This window comes from Symsagittifera roscoffensis, chromosome 8, assembly GCF_963678635.1.
Source record: "Symsagittifera roscoffensis chromosome 8, txSymRosc1.1, whole genome shotgun sequence".
In the NCBI taxonomy this organism is placed as follows: Eukaryota; Metazoa; Xenacoelomorpha; order Acoela; family Convolutidae; genus Symsagittifera; species Symsagittifera roscoffensis.
In genome coordinates, this window is record NC_087069.1 from 34,274,100 (window position 1) to 34,294,007 (window position 19,908).

General features: G+C 34.4%; 2 protein-coding genes across 3 annotated transcripts in view; one reads left to right on the top strand and one right to left on the bottom strand.

Annotated features, from left to right (window-relative positions):
• LOC134852992 (inactive selenide, water dikinase-like protein) overlaps positions 1–19,908 on the top strand; it is a 304,439-nt gene that overhangs the window by 157,776 nt on the left and 126,755 nt on the right. The gene's annotated exons all lie outside the window — the stretch shown is intronic.
• LOC134853073 (uncharacterized) overlaps positions 1–19,908 on the bottom strand; it is a 150,289-nt gene that overhangs the window by 110,934 nt on the left and 19,447 nt on the right. For both annotated transcript variants that reach the window (XM_063869008.1, XM_063869007.1), the window contains exons 5-9: positions 17,577–17,705; positions 16,578–16,659; positions 15,490–15,653; positions 13,673–13,750; positions 12,943–13,101 (exon numbers count right to left, since the gene is read on the bottom strand). In XM_063869008.1, coding sequence (XP_063725078.1) covers positions 12,943–13,101; positions 13,673–13,750; positions 15,490–15,653; positions 16,578–16,659; positions 17,577–17,705 — 612 coding nt within the window. The remainder of the gene's footprint in view (positions 1–12,942; positions 13,102–13,672; positions 13,751–15,489; positions 15,654–16,577; positions 16,660–17,576; positions 17,706–19,908) is intronic.

Here is a 19,908-nt window from a genome sequence, read left to right on the forward strand (position 1 = left end):
ACTTTCCCCAATTGGTTCGCCTAGGAAAGTCCAATTCAAACCCGAAGTCCACTTATCTGAATCTCACTCATCGGGTCAACCCTCCGAACTCCTCTATCGTTTCCGCGATGGAGCTGTAGGGTCGACCGATGACGCTCGACGAACTTAGGAAGAAGACAGTCATTCGAGCCGCAAACCGGGGTGCTTCTTAAAACTCGTTGAACTTTTGCCCTGAAAAATTTTTGCCTCAGAAATTTTTGTTTCTGCTAAAATTTTTTGTTTCATGATCAAATTGGTTCTAATTTGTAGTAACCTTGTATCAGTAAATTTGCGACGAAAAACTTTCGACCGGATGATTATTTTAGGGAATCAATTTGCCGTGATTTTAGTTTTGTGCACTATTTCTTAGTCACTTTATTTGATTACTTTTTAGTTATGCAGTTATAACTAGCTTTATATTCCAGTCCAACGCTTTACCCATCGGGCGCTAACTATGGGTTTTTTCCGCCAGTTGTCGCGTCACTTCACCCCGTGCTTAAACATTTTGCGCTGATGAAAGGGATATATTTTGTAAATTTTTCGCGGGGAATGTCAAATGTGATATCTTATTCGTTGACACTTTAACCTCTGAGTTTTTACTTAACCACTATCGAGCTAAAGTAACACCTGCCAAAAGCCCAACGACTTTAGGCAGAACTTGACACGATCACTAGCTTATGATACGTAACAAATTGAGTGCTATGTAACTAATCTTTAATTCAATGTTTTACTCTGTCAGCTGTTCAGCATAACTTTACCCTTTAGTCTTTTTATTCTAGTCTTAGATAAAAAGCCTACTTTGAAACAGTAGGGATCTTAATCAACACGCTAAAACTAGTCTTTGTTTAAGTTTCCGAGAGCTCTCGAACTACCCTTTTATTCGAATTTTTTAAAAAAGTTTTTGAAGAATTGGTTTTTAATTTTTTTTTGTCAGTTTCCGAAATTTAATTATTGGCTCACATCGCTTTTTTTTTGAATATCATCAGTTTTTTTGCATAGGCTTTCGGAAACACAATTTTCGTACTAGCTAGCTATTGTCAACATATTTAATTTTTTTACTTTCTAAGGTAATATATTGGGTTTTTGGGCTATTTTTACACCATATGAAGGTGTGTTGGCAATTCTACTGAATTGTATGCAAAAATAACCTTAGCCTAAGATAGATTAATACATTTTATAAAAAGCTCTGCAAACAAACGGTAGAGAGCAAAACAATATGAAGTGAAATTGGTGGACCCCCCAAATAGGAAAAATGAAGCTAACGTTATGAAAACACAGGACAGATACTAAGGTTGGATTGAACCGGGCATGCAAAAACACGGAAATTTTGAACCCTCTGGCCCAAGAAATAACGGTTCACAGAAGTGCGGTCAAACAGCTTTTTTAGAATTTAATAACTATCAGTGGAAATGAGACCAAAATTTATTAGGTTACAGAATTAAATGAGGCACGCTCAAGTTTAGAAGCCCAAACCCCTAAAATTGTACTCTCGGTGTTATGTCTAAGTAAATAATCCCCACACCAACTTGCGGATGTCGTTTCTCAGGCCATTGATTTCAAAGAGCCCAGACTTTGGGATATGAAAGGCAGTTAATTGGTACATCTTGCCGACAGTAGGACCGGAAGTTATCAGCATTTGGGAAAACCACCATTAAGACCAGAAATGAGCAATTTAGGAGAAATAATTGGGAGGGCATATTGAGTTAATGGCTGCAATAGGAAACTTCAAACGAGAAAACTTCGATACCGATTTCGAAAAAGACCTATTTAAGAAAAAATATCTTCGCCAACTCCTTCAGAATTGTTACTTTTTCGGTGAAAAGTGTTAAAGTGCCTTGGAAGTTTCTTAATTTAGGAACCACTGATGTAAAATGGATGAAACTTAATAGCTCAGATCCCATGAGATTTTTACCCCGTAAAAGGAAGAGTGACTCCTCGGTGACTTTTAAATAATTTTTAGGCGTTTAGGACCGACTATGCATTGAAAACCTCATAATTAAAATCAAAAATCAACGTAAGTCTTCACTCCAACCCTAATAAATGGGAGCTGATAATTGGGAAAAAATTGTCAATCACAGAGTTAAAGCAGAAGCTAAAAGGAAATAGATTTTAGGTTGCAACATTGAAATTGTGGATTGATTAAGAGAGAAACTTGGCAAAAATTGGCTTGAGCTTAGCTATCAGATCAAAGATATTGATCGCAACTCATCGAGATTAAAAACATGCAAAAACTAGCAGCAATAAGAGTTCAGCTTGAAAAATGGACGTCGTATAAAAATGAATGGTCGAAATTTCTACTTAACTACGCGGTGGAGGCTTTTTGGTTTCATTCGAACCCTTATATTTAAAAAACGTTCACATGATGGCTTGAAGGTCGGTATTGGACTATAGTTAAGGTTGGAATTATAAATTCTTAAAAATATGTAGGTAGCCATCAAAAAGGTATCCCACTATACCCGGGAGGTGGGAACCAAACTCACAACCAAACTTTTAACGACATTCAATTTTTCAAATTAAAATGGTGTGTGGTTGGTTGGTTAAGCAAAACTTGGATTAGGGGTGAAACCGGAGTAGAAATCGTTTTTTTACTCCGGTGAGAACAATTTTGCTTAGAAAACATTCAATTCGATCTGGGAGTTAGAGAGAAAGAGTTGACACTTGAGAAGATAGTGAGGATAGTTGATTGAGCCATCGATGATAGCGAGAATGCAGTTAGTTGGTGTTAAGGAGCCATTGAATTGAAAAAGGCAGTTAATAAATGATTGTGATTTCTTTTTTTTTATCAGTTTTTATCAGAATATTAAGTTAAATTCGGCCATTAACAGCCTCCTGTATCGGGAATTGAACTCTTGTGAGTTTATTTTTTTAAAACTCGCTCTTTCAGGCTTTCAATTCAAACTTCAAATTTTAAACTTCTCAGTTGTTTTACGAACTATTACGGCTGAATGCGTAATCTTACGATGTAAGGCATGAACAACAAATGTGTTCACAATATTTGGTTCGGTCACCATGCAAAAATTAATTACAATATGAAAACTTAAAATTAGTTTTTAAAACTGAAATTTGAACGTGGGGAAGGGGGAAGCGGAAAATAGCCGGAATCTTTTGCGTTTGCGAGAGAGGACGGTACAACCGTAGGAGTAGCGACAAAAAGGGCAAAGAACATAGAACAGTACAAAATAATTGCTACCAACCTAACCCTTTCGGGATTCTAGATAGTACTAAATCTCGATCGCTCCGCTAAGAGGAGAGAGAGAGAGAGAGAAGAGAGAGAGAGAGAGAGAGAGAGAAAGAAAGCGCTGACCTATTGAATCAGTTTTCTTAACCTACATTCAACGTCTGTTTTTTAAACTTCTTTCGCGAGTAATTATGGCTAAATGCGCGATTTTAAGATGTGAAGTATGAAAAACGAATATGCTTAAAATTGTTAGTTTGGTCACCACGCAAGGTTTCATTGTATTCTAAAAAGTTAAATATAGTTTTCAAAGAAGAAATTTAAAAAAGGAAGTGCAAAAATTTGCTATGCATTACGTTTAGGCGCTCTTTTTCCTTTTCCCTACCTTCTCGCATATGCAACAGCTTTTTGTTCGAACTATTGGCTTTACAAGTTAAAGTATGAGGACCGAAGAATTTTGTCATAAACTAATTAGTGCTCAAACCAATTTTGGTAACCAACCGACAATGGGAACAAAAAATTATTTGTATATTTTTTGCAATTGGAGGGGGGAGGGGATGGGGTGGAAAAGAAAATGAGCAACTGAAAAAAAAATGAAATTTTTAAAAAATGTTCTGGGGAAGTGGAAAAAGGGCCTTGGTTCTTTTTCTTTTCCCCTCACCTGCAATTTTTTACTAGTAAGGTTACTGTTCACATTGTCCCCGGTCGGGGGATGGGGGGGGAGGTGGGAGGAAAAAGGGTCGAAATTTTTTCCTTGAAAAAGAGCCCGAAAATCGGCAAGCAGACTAATTGGGCTATGACGAGCGTATTTCGTCTTCATACTCGATACAAAATTAGGATATCAAAAAAGAATTTCAGCGGAAAAAACGGGAAAAGCCAACAATCCAATGCTTATTTTATTGCTATAGTTACTAAAGATGTTCCTTCTTTCATTTTGGTTCATAATGTTGATCCTGGTTTTGTTTTCACGCATCAGGAAAAATACTGAGGGAAAATCTGTAACTTAAGGAACTATTCAAGAGATAATATTCAATTTCCAGAATTAGGTTAAAGCCTCGTTCATTTTTGACTTTGGGTCTAAGTAAATACCGTTACAATCTGGATCTTCTTCGTGTCCTCAAAGCTTTAATCGCAACTCAGAAAACAATATTTTTGTAAAGTCATCCAGTAACTTCACGCTTTTTTGAGTAACTGTAAAAAAGCTTTTTCGATACCCCAAAAAAAGCATTTTTTTCAAAATATCAGTCGGTCAAAGTAAAATTAAGACAACAATGCGTGATGTTACGATGTAGAGTATGATGAGCAAGTCTGTTCACCAAACTTAACCTGTGAACAATTTTTTTATTGAATTTCAAATCTGGGGGGGGGGGGGGGGTGGGGTGATGGAAAAATGCCATTTTTTCTCATTTCCACTTGCAATCAAATCCAAAATTGAATATGTTTCTGAATATTAAAGTAATATGAAATTTCAAAATTAAAAGGGGTGATTCGAAGAAGAGCCTAAATATTCAACAAGCCAGCGTATACTTTGAAGAAAGCCAATCTACTTCAGCTGATAATGGTGGGTTACTAACTAGAAAGAGAAACTTATATTTGAATTTTTTTGATACTTGTTAAAATTTGATTTATCTGATTTATTAGAACCGTATTCTGACATGCTTGTGCTCCTCAGTGTTGGAGCATTTGTTGATGCGCGGACAAGAAACGCCAGGAGATCTATGGAAATGAACGCAGCACAGGACGTTCAAGAAAGACACAGAGCAGACTTGCTCATGGACATATTTTCTTATCAAGCTGCAGCCATGGGGGCAGCATGGGGGCGATGAAAACCGAGTTTGTAACAAAGAATGAACAGAATTTATAACTAAACTGAAGATAACTGAAGATAACTTTTTCACACAAGTTTTTCTTCTATTGGAGCACAGTTGTTCTTGTAGGTTTGCGAAGGGTGTAAGAATTTAGATGTGCATGAAAATTATACTGACCCCCATTTTAGGACAACCGCATAAAAATTAGGAAAACCCGGCTCACCATCCTACAAAAAATTACCTATGTTAATTTTATCAATAAGAAAAAGTCCCAATCTTTGTATGTAACATTCTTGGAGCCTGCTTTTGTACAAAAATCTAAAAAGTTTTTTAAATAAAAGTTGGTTCTTTTCCACTTCCCCCCACACCTTTCAATTTCAATTTTGAAAAAGAACAATAACACTTTTATACTGCAATGAAACTTGGCAAGGTGAAAAACTAGAATTGTGGCTCTTCTCCAGTTCCCCCCTTTAACTTTTTCAATACAATAAGTCTACTTTAATGACTTTTCATGATATCAGCTGCTACAAAATGTGTCAGCATGAACAGGTGAACAAACAATTCGTACATGCAAAAAGCCATGCGAAGAAATTTTGAACAGCTTTAATTTGTAATGAGGGGATGGGAAATTTGAAAAGAGCCGAGTTTTGAACAGATAAATTCTTCATACCCTTCATCTTGTTTAGCCCTAATAACAAGAACATAATAATAATAATGATACAAATACTAATAATAATATAAAAGAAGAAAATTTAAGAATTGTTGAGGACAACCGCAAATTTCTAAGGTAGCGGCGTTTGGACAACCCGGGAAGGTTAAAGTACATTATGGCTTAATGTTACGAAAATTGGCGTGCAAACTAGTAAGGCCATGACAAACATATTTGGTCCTCATGCTTATTGGACCTCATGCTTAGTATGTGAGGTGGGGTAAAAGGAAAAAAGCCATCAATTATAATCTATTATAATAGATTGTATTTTTTTCTGTCATAAATCTCTAAGATGCCATGTCACTCTTTGGTTCACCTGAACACAAAGTTTTCCAAAGAAACAAAAGTTTCATAGAGATCCCTTCGTATTAGTTAGAATCCCGCGGTAGGTGAAAAATAACTCTTCTATATAAATCATGAAACTAAAGTGGTGTTCAAAAAACTTAAAACTTCTATCATGAAACAACTAGATCCCGCGGTAGGTGAAAAATAACTCTTCTATATAAATCATGAAACTAATACTTGAACTCTTCTATATAAATCATGAAACTAACACCAATAAATCTTTGGTGTTCAAAAAACTTAAAACTTCTATCATGAAACAACTAGAACCCACAGGTGAAAAATAACTCTTCTATATAAATCATGAAACTAAAGTGGTGTTCAAAAAACTTAAAACTTCTATCATGCAACAACTAGAACCCGCGGTAGGTGAAAAATAACTCTTCTATATAAATCATGAAACTAAAGTGGTGTTCAAAAAACTTAAAACTTCTATCATGAAACAACTAGAACCCACAGAAGAAATGCAAAAATAAACCTTTTTAAATTTGAAATGATTTGAAAATTGTTTTTAAAATTTTTCCCATTTTTTTCATAAACCAACGTATACGAAAAGCATAATATATAAACAATTCAGGTGGAACATTACTGTTTCATTTAAAAATTAAAATCAATTTTTTTCTCAATTTTTGTGAGTAAGGCCATGACAAACATATTTGGTCCTCATGCTTAACCTTGTAAAATCACTCGTTACAACAAAGTTCATGCGTATGTGAGGTGGGGTAAAAGAAAAAAAGCCATCAATTATAATCTATTATAATAGATTGTATTTTTTTTCTGTCATAAATCTCTAAGATGCCATGTCACTCTTTGGTTCACCTGAACACAAAGTTTTCCAAAGAAACAAAAGTTTCATAGAGATCCCTTCGTATTAGTTAGAATCCTGCGGTAGATGAAAAATAACTCTTCCATATAAATCATGAAACTACAGTGGTGTTCAAAAAACTTAAAACTTCTATCATGAAACAACTAGATCCCGCGGTAGGTGAAAAATAACTCTTCTATATAAATCATGAAACTAAAGTGGTGTTCAAAAAACTTAAAACTTCTATCATGAAACAACTAGAACCCACAGAAGAAATGCAAAAATAAACCTTTTTAAATTTGAAATGATTTGAAAATTGTTTTTAAAATTTTTCCCATTTTTTTCATAAACCAACGTATACGAAAAGCATAATATATAAACAATTCAGGTGGAACATTACTGTTTCATTTAAAAATTAAAATCAATTTTTTCTCAATTTTTGTGAGTAAGGCCATGACAAACATATTTGGTCCTCATGCTTAACCTTGTAAAATCACTCGTTACAACAAAGTTCATGCGTATGTGAGGTGGGGTAAAAGGAAAAAAGCCATCAATTATAATCTATTATAATAGATTGTATTTTTTTTCTGTCATAAATCTCTAAGATGCCATGTCACTCTTTGGTTCACCTGAACACAAAGTTTAACAAAGAAACAAAAGTTTCATAGAGATCCCTTCGTATTAGTTAGAATCCCGCGGTAGGTGAAAAATAACTCTTCTATATAAATCATGAAACTAAAGTGGTGTTCAAAAAACTTAAAACTTCTATCATGAAACAACTAGAACCCACAGAAGAAATGCAAAAATAAACCTTTTTAAATTTGAAATGATTTGAAAATTGTTTTTAAAGTTTTTCCCATTTTTTTCATAAACCAACGTATACGAAAAGCATAATATATAAACAATTCAGGTGGAACATTACTGTTTCATTTAAAAATTAAAATCAATTTTTTTCTCAATTTTTGTGAGACTGGAACTAAAATTATATTATAATCGATTTTTAATGCTTGAAACTGGATGTGGATAGTTAGATCGACTGCGAATTCAAAACTGCTCTGTCATATTTTTTTTCTGTCATAAATCTCTAAGATGCCATGTCACTCTTTGGTTCACCTGAACACAAAGTTTTACAAAGAAACAAAAGTTTCATAGAGATCCCTTCGTATTAGTTAGAATCCCGCGGTAGGTGAAAAATAACTCTTCTATATAAATCATGAAACTAAAGTGGTGTTCAAAAAACTTAAAACTTCTATCATGAAACAACTAGAACCCACAGAAGAAATGCAAAAATAAACCTTTTTAAATTTGAAATGATTTGAAAATTGTTTTTAAAATTTTTCCCATTTTTTTCATAAACCAACGTATACGAAAAGCATAATATATAAACAATTCAGGTGGAACATTACTGTTTCATTTAAAAATTAAAATCAATTTTTTTCTCAATTTTTGTGAGACTGGTACTAAAATTATATTATAATCGATTTTTAATGCTTGAAACTGGATGTGGATAGTTAGATCGACTGCGAATTCAAAACTGCTCTGCGTACCGCAGAAGCCAATTTCCAACCCAAAAACATAGTTTCTTTCAGGAGTGAAAAAATTCGAAACGTTTTTTAAACATACAAACTAGCATACCAATGATTATAAGAAAAAACAGTTCTGTTAAAAGCAACAGAAAGGATCTGAGAATGTAAATAGAGTCAATTTCGAAACGCGTGTGCAATCGGTGTAAAAACTTGACACATACTTTGAGGCATGGGCGAATAAAGGATAATCTCGTAAAAGGCAGTATTTCAAAGAAACTTAAGACGCTTTTCGTAAAAATTTTCGGAGTATTTCTGGTGCGCTAAGTTCGAATAACAACTCGCATTTCAACTAGGAGCAGAAACTTAAATCAATGACGTTTGTTTTTGAACGAAGTTTATTCTAATTGATGAGGAGCTCATGAATTCGAATCATGGAAGAGATGCTTATGAACTCGCTCTTTCAATTGATCTATTTTTTGCAGAAACCGCAAACCGCAAACCGATTTACTTAACAACTTGTAAGATTATTTGTACATAAATTTGAATATCATCTGATTGGTCCGACTGCGCTAAGAACTTGTAAGATTATTTGTACATAAATTAGAATATCATCTGATTGGTCCGACTGCGTTTTACGTGCTTTGTTTTATTTGTTAAGCTCTTATACATTATGTAAAAGAAAAAAATCGAGTAGTTTTTGCTGTAAGAAAACGTAAAACAAATAAAGAAAGCCAAAACTATTATTTTGCTGAAATGAGACTTTTTAAATGCAAATTTTTCATCTGATCAAAAACGTGGTGTCATTCACAAGTGGAAGTTTTCTAATAATTTCTTCAAAATTAGTAGCTGTCATATCAACAATTCTAAAAAAATTCTTTAAAAATCGAATTATTTAATCGACTTTTTTATCGGTTAACTAAAAAACTGGTGTGTTAAATTTGAACAGCAACCCCAATCAATGACGTTTGTCAATTGATTATGGTTTTTTTCCAATTGATGAAAATTAGGTGCCCTGAAGAGGTTCATAACTACACACCAATTCAAATGGTCTATTATTTGAAACTGCTAACCGATTTACCAAACAAATTGTAAAAATAAATGTACGTTTTTGAAATATCAAAAAGACTGCTCGTATCAGGGCGAAGCCCTGAATGTTCCGACTGCCTTTTAAGGATTATGGAGCAGCAGTAATAACATAAAAAAATTAAATGAAATAAAATAAAATGAAAATTTTTTTTTCTAAAATTTGAATTTTTTTAAATGAAAATCATCACCCCACACGCCATATAAAGTACAAAAAGGGAGATTTCGTTCCTTATAACAAATCAATTATGGCAAATAAGCTTCGTTCAACTAATTTGGAACGATTTATAAGACGGATTAAATCTCCGCTTACGCGTTAATAGCGCGAATTATATCGCGCGTTAATTGTCCCAAATTGGTCAAAATGGCCAAAATGACAATCTTTAAACCCTCATAACTTTACAAAAAATTATCACAGGTGAAATATCTTTTCAAATTTAAGCTCAGGACAACAATACCTTTTGAATGATATAAAAAAATTCCGTCAAAAATGGCTAGTTAAAAAGTCAAAAATTGTCTGAAGAAAAAAAAAACCCACCCGAGCACAAATATTCCGTTACTTTCGTATCCAACGTCGGAACAACAAGACTGCTCGTATACGGCCAAAGCTCTGAAATTACCGGCTGCATTTTAAGCTTTATGGAGTAGTGGAGTTCTTTCAAAAAATTGCTACTCTAGTTTCGTTTTTCAAAAATTTTCACTTGTTTCTGTCAATTTTGTTGCGTTTACATTTCGAAAGATTGTAGTTTTACAAATAATTGAGAGATTTTTAACATTCTAACTCAAATTATCAAAAATCATCAATAGAAGGGAATCAATCTGGTTGTATCTGTAATAAACGCTGAATGCTCCTACTATCCTCTAACGCCCAAAAATTTTTTCAAAAAGCTTCTAAAATATTGCAAAAAAACTTAATTTTTTCTTTTTCTGATTATTACTTTTATCCCTACACACACTAAGTAAACAAAAATGCTCGTATCAGAGCGAAGCCCTGAATGTTCCGACTACCGTTAAGGTTTATGGAGCAGTAATATCATAAGCAACAAAAAATAAAATAAAATAAAACGAAATTTTTTTCTAAAATTTGAATTTTTTTCTATGAAAACATCCCCCCACACGCCATATAAAGTACAAAACAGTAGATTTCGCTCCTTGTAACAAATCAATTAGAAATAAGCTTCTTTCAATCAATTTGGATTGATTTCTAAGATGGATTAAATCTGCGCTTACGCGTTAATAGCGCGAAATATATCTCGCGTTAGTTGTCGCAAATTGGCCAAAATGGCAAGCTTTAAACCCCTATAACTTTACGAAAAATGATCACAGGTAGAATATTGTTTCGAATTTAAGCTCAGGACAACAATACCTTTTGAATGATATAAAACAATTCCGTCAAAAATGGCTAGTTAAAAAGTCGAAATTTGTCTGAAGAAAAAAAAACCCACCCTGAGCACAAATATTCCGTCACTTTCGTATCGAAAATCGGAACAATAACAAAACGATATCTATTGCGTCCGTTACGGTAATTTAAAAATGAAATCGCTGACATCCTGATCCGTAGTATAGATTTTATTTGCCTCTTACACGTTAATATGACGAGAGATATTCTACAAGCCTGGTCGTGCATTAACCAGCTTTTCCTTATTTTTTTTTGCAACATGAAAACCAGAAAACTCCAAAAATAATGGTGCCAAAAATTTCATAAATTAAGAGGAAAATGAAAGGGAATTGGAAGCTTTAGACAGATACCTTCTGAAGCATCAATTTGTATATGGGAAATCAGTCAATTTTTCTTTGGTTTTGTTTTACGAGTTTATAACTAAACGGAAATATTGATGCGCATGGTCGTTTATCCAGTCTGCCCTCGATGCCTAACATATCGGATTCGCTCACGCAGTTTGTCATCTGGTTTTAACTCAGTTTGGTTTTATTGTTCCGATTTTCGAATTTTATGCTTTTTTTTTGTAATAATAATAATAATAATAATAATTAATTGTTTGCAAATTAGATTCCATTCATTGTAAAAGTTACTACATTTACAACCAAACGAAATCTCATTGCGAGAACGCCGTGGAACTATGCAGCCCGTTTTCAGGCGCCTACGATCCTGCTATGACTTCTGTTATTTTTTAATATCGATAGTTAATCAAGAAATCAAAAAAAAACATTTAACGATTTAAAGAGGAAAAAAAATTTGAAGCAAGAAAGGGAAAAATTTCAGCAGTATACCTACCCTTGACAGCAAATCTTTTTTTTAAAAAATACTAATTCTACTCAAAAATGAGTTTAAACAGTTGATAATTTCTGAGAATAAAATTGTCCAAAAACTGATAAATTTGGACTTTCTAACCAAGCATTTGTGACAAATTTTTTTTAATCTGGGAAATATTGTTGACTGGAGCTTGAAAAATTTCACTTGTGATCATTTTTTGTAAAGTTACGGAGGCTTGAAATCTGTTAATTTGACCAATTTTGAATAGATATATTGCGTTCTTAATACACTCGTAACCGGCGGATGAATGCGTCTCAAGTTGCATTAAGACCAGCAAAGTTTTAATTAGTCTAAGAGTGTGGTCGGAAAGTTTGCCCTGATATACGAGCAGACATTTTATTCTCACTTTGATTTCTTCATACGACTCAGTTCACTTTACATGTTTTGATTTTCAGTTCGAATTTCGACACTGCCTTCCTGCGGATTTATGGTAGAATATTTAAATTTGATTCGATCAGTATAGAGGAAACATAAAATCAGAACTTCGATTTAAGGGTTCTGATGAACGAATAATTAGTTAAGAGTTGGGATACCTCGGGGCCCAAATTTTCATTTATTAGTTTTGCTCCTGATGCTCAAAAATGATTCATTTAGTTTTCAAAAAATGTCAATTTTGACGGCAAAAATTTCTTTATGACTTCTACTGGTAAACTGACCAACTAATCCTGGAAGCGAGCAAAAGAGAGACTTGACAACTTTTGGAGGCCGCTACTTAAAGAGTACGCTCAAAATTTCATCAAAAAGACTAAATGAACGTAACACGAGAAGGTTAAATTGTGTGGATACATGCAGACTTTACACCACGAGACATCTGGTCCTTAGGGCGAGCGCTAGAAATTTTTACCGACTCGGTTGGCATCGCTAGTTTGTGTAAACTCAACACAGCACTAGGTACTCTAACAAGAGCAGCGGTGAAGCGTGCCCTTAAAACTCCAAAAAATGATTTTTAAGACTACTTTAATTGACAACAGCAAAAACTGGGCTCAAAATTTTGAGAACAGCAAAAAAACGGGCCCAACCAAATTAAGACCCCTCCTCCCAAGGATACTCATGACATGAATTTTCCCATATTAATTCTCACGAAAAGGCAGTAAAATCGTTAAATAATGTCATGATTTGTTGCAAATTGATTACTAATTTTTTTTGAGACTGCAATTAAGACTTAGTAATCACCTTTATTAAATAAAACTACTCTGACACTCACCATCATGAGTTCTGGGTCGCTGCAGATCACTTCTAGACTGGACACACACTCATCGGCTCCCAGGAGTCCCCTGCTGCTCGGAGGAGGTGTGGCTACTTTTTCCTCTGACCATGGAGTTGGTGACGCAGTTCCTGGTTGTACAGTTGCTGGTTCCAGGTCCTGGTAAAAACAAAATCACAATGGAATTTATGTTTTTTGACTTCCAATTACACAGTTAACAGAATTTTGTAGTTATTTCTTTTTCGCATAATGCTTAGTTTGTTGGGTTACAAAAATACTTTTAAACTAACAACTGGTGTCTTGAAAAGATAATCTCTTTGTTAATACTCGATCAGGTTGCCCTTGTTATATCGTTCTATAATTAGCATAAACATCAATTTTTGTTTTCTTTCATTCTGACAACAGCAGATGGCCAATCAGGGCTGAAATGCTAGTTTTTCGATCATATAACCTCGCAAACTTTGTTTCCACAATTGGTTGGAATAGCAAATAGCATAGATCTTAGATGTCCAGGATGCAGTGTCAGGTTGCGTGCGTTTGTTGTTGTCAATCAAGAAATTGCCAAAACATGTTGAAAAAACGTTGTGAAACATTTCATTCATTTTCCGTGATTATCGAAAATCTGAAAAACTCTTCACGTTTCATTTGCATAAACTTCGCATGGCTTATGATTACATACTACTCCAGGGCTACAGAAATAGGGGGGGTGTATTGGTATGTTTTTTCTTACTTGAGATGAAGAGCAGAGTTGGAGGAGAGAACAAATTTCGTCGGCGGATACTTCAGTATCCAGAAGCTCCAACAGGGTCTAAACAAATATGCAAGCAATGGTGAAGAAGGTATCCAGTTACTGGTCGAAATTGGTTTAAAAATTCTAAGATTCAATTTCCACAAATTGAAAATTGCAACAAGAGTGCAACGTTTGTGCAAGTAGCAAGTAGCACGGAACTTTAATAAAACAATAATCAAAAACTTATTGAGAATTCAAAAAAACCCCTAATTTAAACTTCAAAATCTAGTTTTTCACGAAGGAAAATGGGGCTTTTTTATCTATTATAACACCTATAACTATCCTAAAAATTAGCCAAAATTAGCTCGAAATTATACTAAAAAGCAAAAATTTAAATGTGACAATGGGATGTTTTTTGGAAATTTTTTATGTGGTTCGAATCACGGCTGAAGGGGCTTTAAACTCCCGTACCCAGCGAAGGCAGTTTTTCTAAATAGAAATGTTAAATAGACTATCTAGCCAATTTTTTTGTTTTTTCTGCTCAGAAATGATCTATTTCTTTCTTTGTTTGGAAATAAACAAACTCTGGAAAGAAATAACCAGAAATCAGTTCACTGCTCAACAGAAACGAGATAAACATGCTTAGAGAATAAATAATAGCCGTAGCAAAACAATGCAAACTAACACTTGTTATTGCAGATCCGCCTCTAAAATTGCAGGTCCGGAGTTCGAGACCCAGTCGTAGAAATTTTTCTAGCAGAAAATAGCCTAGATTTAGCTATTTTCTGATCAGAAATAAGGTGAGAAATAAAGAAATTTATCCTTGCTTTATTTAAACACTTCACAAAGAATTTCTGACCAGAAAATTAGATTAAATATAAAGTATTCTAGGTCAGAAATAAAGAATTTTCTCTGTACGTGATGATATTTCTCTCAACGCACTCCAATGATTTTGCATAGTGCCGGATTTTGCGTGAAAAACAAAACAAAAAAATCTATAACACCAAAACGTTTTTTTTTTTCAGTGGCGGGAAGAAAAAGCAGCAAAGTGAGATGTTCTTTGATTTTCATTTAATAATATTGATAATAATTATAATAATTGTGGTTTCTGCGAGTCGCAGACGATCTCTAGGCACATCTGAAAAATTCAGGCTCTCCAGGCTGTCTGTCTGGGCACATTTGAAAAATTGTGCTTCTTGTTTATGCGAAACATATCCATGCATCAAAATTAGTTAACTGCAAAAAAAAAATTGTCGAATCATGCGAACCTACAATCCAAATAAGTCATCATCGCAAGTTTCAACAGCAAGCCCGCGCCGAAAAAAAGGCAATTTTTTGTCAAAATTTTCCAAAAAAAGTGCACGAAAATGGAATTAATGACCTGTATTTTCACAAACTTGCCTTCGGACCATTTTTTTCTAAAAATATGACTTAATGCTATAATAATAATGCGTATTTAGGTGTTCTGGAAGCTCTCGCAAAATCAATTTCGAGCTAAAAAAAAATCCCACATTTAAAAACTCCAACCAACCCTCCCTCCCCGAAAAAATCCTAGCTCCGCCCCTGCATCACACTGAAAAAGTTTTAAAAAAAACATCGTGAGATCAACGTTATTGGTATCTTCAACCGTTCCGCCTCAAAAAAAATTTTTTGTTCACATTTTCCGAACGGTTGAAATGAACATGGCCATGAGGAAATCGGTCACTGATGTTTTCCATGTCAACACAATTATGAAAACGTCGGTTTCAACATATATTTGATAGGTAAATTATATCTCTTGGGAGAGGGAGGGAAAAGGGGGGCGGAAATTGACTTACTCCGATTGACTCCCCCACGTAAGTTTCGCATTCGTCGGCTGTGAAGAACTTCTCGCATACCATCTCTACCTCGTGGATGATCTCGTTTCTGTGGCTGTAGTCGGCCAAGTAGCTCTTCATGTAGTCAACAACCATCTTACACTCGGTACATTCGGCCGAGTGATCTAAGCAGATCAAGATAGACTTATACTGTAATAAAACACTAAACTTACTTTCAAGCTTCAATGTCGAGAAAAATTGATTTCAAAATTTTACCTCTTTGCTTCATTTCGATCAAACAAAGCGAGTGGTGATATAATAGGGTAAAAATTATATTTAGCCAATACAGATTTATTTTTACTTCAGGAAAACACGTTTTTGAAACTCCATCTAGCAGTTTCAGGCAATAAATGTTCTTAACTAATCAAAACAGTTGGGAAAAAATATATTAATTTTTGTTGAGCTTCTTTGTCTTAAGTCAGCTATAGTCGATTAAAATTATGTAACCAGCTTTCTAAGTTTTCGTTTTTCCTCTCATTACACCGCACAAACCAGCAAATTTGAGAAAAATATCTACAAAAATAATCATCTTGGTCGGAACTTTCTATGATACTAGCACAGCAATCGGATACTCTTGTTTACTTAATAAAATATATGCCAATGTAAATTCTTTTTCGAAGCTGTTTGGCTTTCATTTTTGGTTATGAAGGACAAACTGGGCATCTAACACAGAGACTTGACTTTTCACAAAATAAAATTCTTGAGAAACTCAAAGTTGTTCATTGGTTCGCACACTGCTTGTTGCTGGAAACGCACATAGCACTTTTTCTTGGCGGTTGATAGAAAATATAGGCAAAAATTGATGCATCATAGTTGTAAATAATCAAAAATTTCAAGCAAATCAAGCTTGAGGTTCTTAAATTATAGATTGTTCCGTGAAAAATAAAATCTGATAAGCGATTATGTTAAGAACAAAAGTTCACACTTGTTTACTTGCCAATTTGTCATGTCAAATTAGCAACATATTATGACGGGACCCATGATCTATACACATTTTTTACTGCGACCTATCTACTATAAAGGTTTTAAAAAAATGGCTGTGATCTTACCATCTACAGTTGACCATGGAGACCACTCAACTGCAGCCGCAACCCACTCGTGTTTCATACACTTGGCGAACATGCCACACTTCTACACACAAAAATAAGATTAACACGATTAAGATGAATAATGAGTTTGTGTATTTCATTTATTTTTTCTATTTTTCAAGCCCGAAACTTATAATCATGAAATAGTACGTTTAAATTAAAATGATGAAATAGTACGTTTAAAATTCATTTCGGCTTGGGAGAATCTTGAAAAGGCATCCGCCCGCCGTCTAGCTCTCTCTTAGATGGATAAAGACAATATATTTAGTTTTGTTTTGTAATATACAATTATTTCAAGCGCCAATTGTGGGGACGGGGGGAGGGGGTTCATGGTGATGACGCTTCTATTTCAGTGCCTACTTTTTAAGATGCTCGTAGCTTTTGTCGCCCACACGTTATTTTTTGGAGAAAAAGAGCCGTACTAAAACTTTTTCTCAAAAATTTTAAAAAAGAGCACAAAAAATTCATTTAAACTTCCGACATTCAAAGTCGGATTCACAAAAAATGTTGAAAAAAATGTGTATGATGTATTTTTGAAATATTAGGTCCACCCCATGGAATATTTATTTTCTATAATATATGCATCAAACCACGACACATTTCACACAGCTCTTTGTATTAAAAAAAAAACATTTGTCTCTTGACCAACTGCTAGTACATCAAAATCAGTATATATTAGTGCCGAAGGTGCTGTATATATATTGGTGCCGTAGAAAAATTTTAGGGTCGGCCGGCCTAAAACGGTTTTCTGAAATAGCACCAGATGAGGGACCCATCAAATCGGTAGGGAGCCGAATACTCGAGCACTCTTCCTCCCCGAAACCCGCCCCTGGTACAGTTAAGCATTTTGTCTTTTTTTTATTTTTTGTCTTTTTTTTAATGGTATAGTTAATCATTTTTTGGTATAAGAAGAGAATAATGCGAATCCACTAAATAGTCACTGAAGTAAAAATAACTTACCGTAGCAGTTTTGTAGTCTGCGCACACAGTTTTCGGACTGGTCTTGCACACGTCAAAAGTGACGTGGCAGTAATCGAAGATGGAGCAGACCTTGAAAGTGGGCATTTCCCTGGTTTGCATCTCCCACAGCTGTGAAAGAAAATTAAAGTAGGAAATAGAAGACACGCAAGATGAATTTTCAGAAAAAGAACAGCAAATAAAACTGTCTCCATAGCTAACTAAGGAGCAGATTCTTTTGTTTCATTCAAGTCAAGACCAAATTTTTTGCAAAGATAATTTGCTGACTGAATTCTCTTCTCCACTTCAAGTTCAAATGTAAGAAGGATAGCCAGTTGATGAGCACAGAATGATCCGACCACAACGATGGGAACTTTGGGCGCGTCTTGCTCAGCAACCGGCGCTCCGTGTTTCATATGAATTTGAACCATACATAGAGAAAACAATTCAGTAACCAAGAAAAAAAATGAAAAAAATCAATTTTCCCCCAAATTTTTACAGAAACTTGAATCATTGGCAAAATTAGCTAAGAAAACGTGAAAAATGAAATTAATCATTAGTGTACTATTTTGAACGACACGTTTTTTTTAATGTAGCATAAGTTGGCTGAAAATTAAAACTGAAAATGGAATTAGTGTGAAATCTTTTTTTTTCCAGATTATTGTATGAGCACCTTTTAAAAACAGTATGTTTTCTATTCAAAGCAAATCAAGGATCGGATCATGGCGATGTTCCATCGCAGAAGCTGGACTTTAGCTTTGCACTTATACTACAATTCGGACAGATCGATTGTCAAAAGCCAATAGTCGTTTGCTTTCCGATTGAGAGCTCTGTAGCTGTTATTGGACGATGTGTTCACCAAATCATGTCTTCTACAGACACGATCTACAAGGTCATGGTTTGGATAATTTAATAGTCTACCATAATACCATCCTGTTCACTGACGACTTTTATTTTCCTTATAAATGATCTTGCTTTGAAAAATGAGATGTGTAGTTTAACTGATTCTGCTTACACTCAAACTCAAGTCCAAAGTAATTTTCTCCTATGAGAAAACTAAACAGCCCTTTATCTATTGTGGACGTTTTAACTCGTACTATCCGGCTTTTTTTAGAAAAAAAAGTTTTGGAAAACGTTTAAATTTTTCCGCTTTTTAAAAAAAGGATGTGGGTTTATTTTTTGTTAGTATTATCCTCTCCTCTTTTTTTTGCCCTAAAAATTTTGGTTTGATTCTTCTATTTTTTTTAATTGGTTGTTCAATTTTTGCATAATTTCTCATTTGCCCAGTTAAACTGATCATGCTTCGTGCATCTGTTCTGCGTTTGATTAATCTGTTTACGGGTTTGTCCCAAAAAACTGATGATTGGGAAACAAACTCGCTTAAAAATGGCCTCCAGACATTTTTCTTTTTTCAGACAAAACTGACGTCTTCTTGTTTTTGATTAAAGTCGTTGTTTTTATCAAACACCCAAAAGTGATGTTATTTAGATTCTTTTTCAAAACAAATTGAGTGTTTTTCAGCTTGCCAAAATAGTGTTTCGTGACTCAATTGGGCGTCAACAAATTGAACATGGCTTTTAGCGGGCATCACAATTGCCGCCAAAAGCTTGCGATGTTGCAATGCAAATGTAGAGTATATATGCATATAAAACAAGAGTATAGATGCATATAAAATGGTCAACCGGGTTCGAGTCCACCCATATGCAGACCTTAAAACATGTAGACCCGAGGGGCTATAGCCCCATTTGACCGTTTTTTTACTGTTTTTTGGTTCTAATTCGGTTCAGCCTTGATTAAGGCTGACCGCCAAAAAGAGCAATTTGTTTCAAGGACATTACCGATTGGTTCTTGTGGCTAGCTTGCGCCAATTTTTTTTATTGAAGCTGAATATTGGTTGAAATTATGAACATGAGTTATGTGAGTTTTTGGCTTATTTATAATTTAATGACGATGAATGTCCGTATTACCGAGAATACGTGATAAAACATTATTTTCCGAGCCGTTTTATCTAGATTACGGAGATTGAGCGCACACTTTGGCGCCCCACAAGGGACCTTTTGATTATCAAATTCAACTTTTAGAAGCTATTTTCACTCAATGTTTTCTCCAAATTTGCTAGTAGAATTAAACCTCAAACGGACAACGTCAATGAAACATTTTTACTGAAATTTGAAGAAGTGCAATTGAACACCGATTGGGATCAGACTCCAGCCAGCACTGAGTTGGAGTTTTAAGGCTGGGTTTTTTTTTGGAAAATTACTCCGCCCATTTTCCGAGGATTTGAAAATTGGAGGCGATATTTCATTGTTAGAAGCAATTGCAATCGTTTCTGATT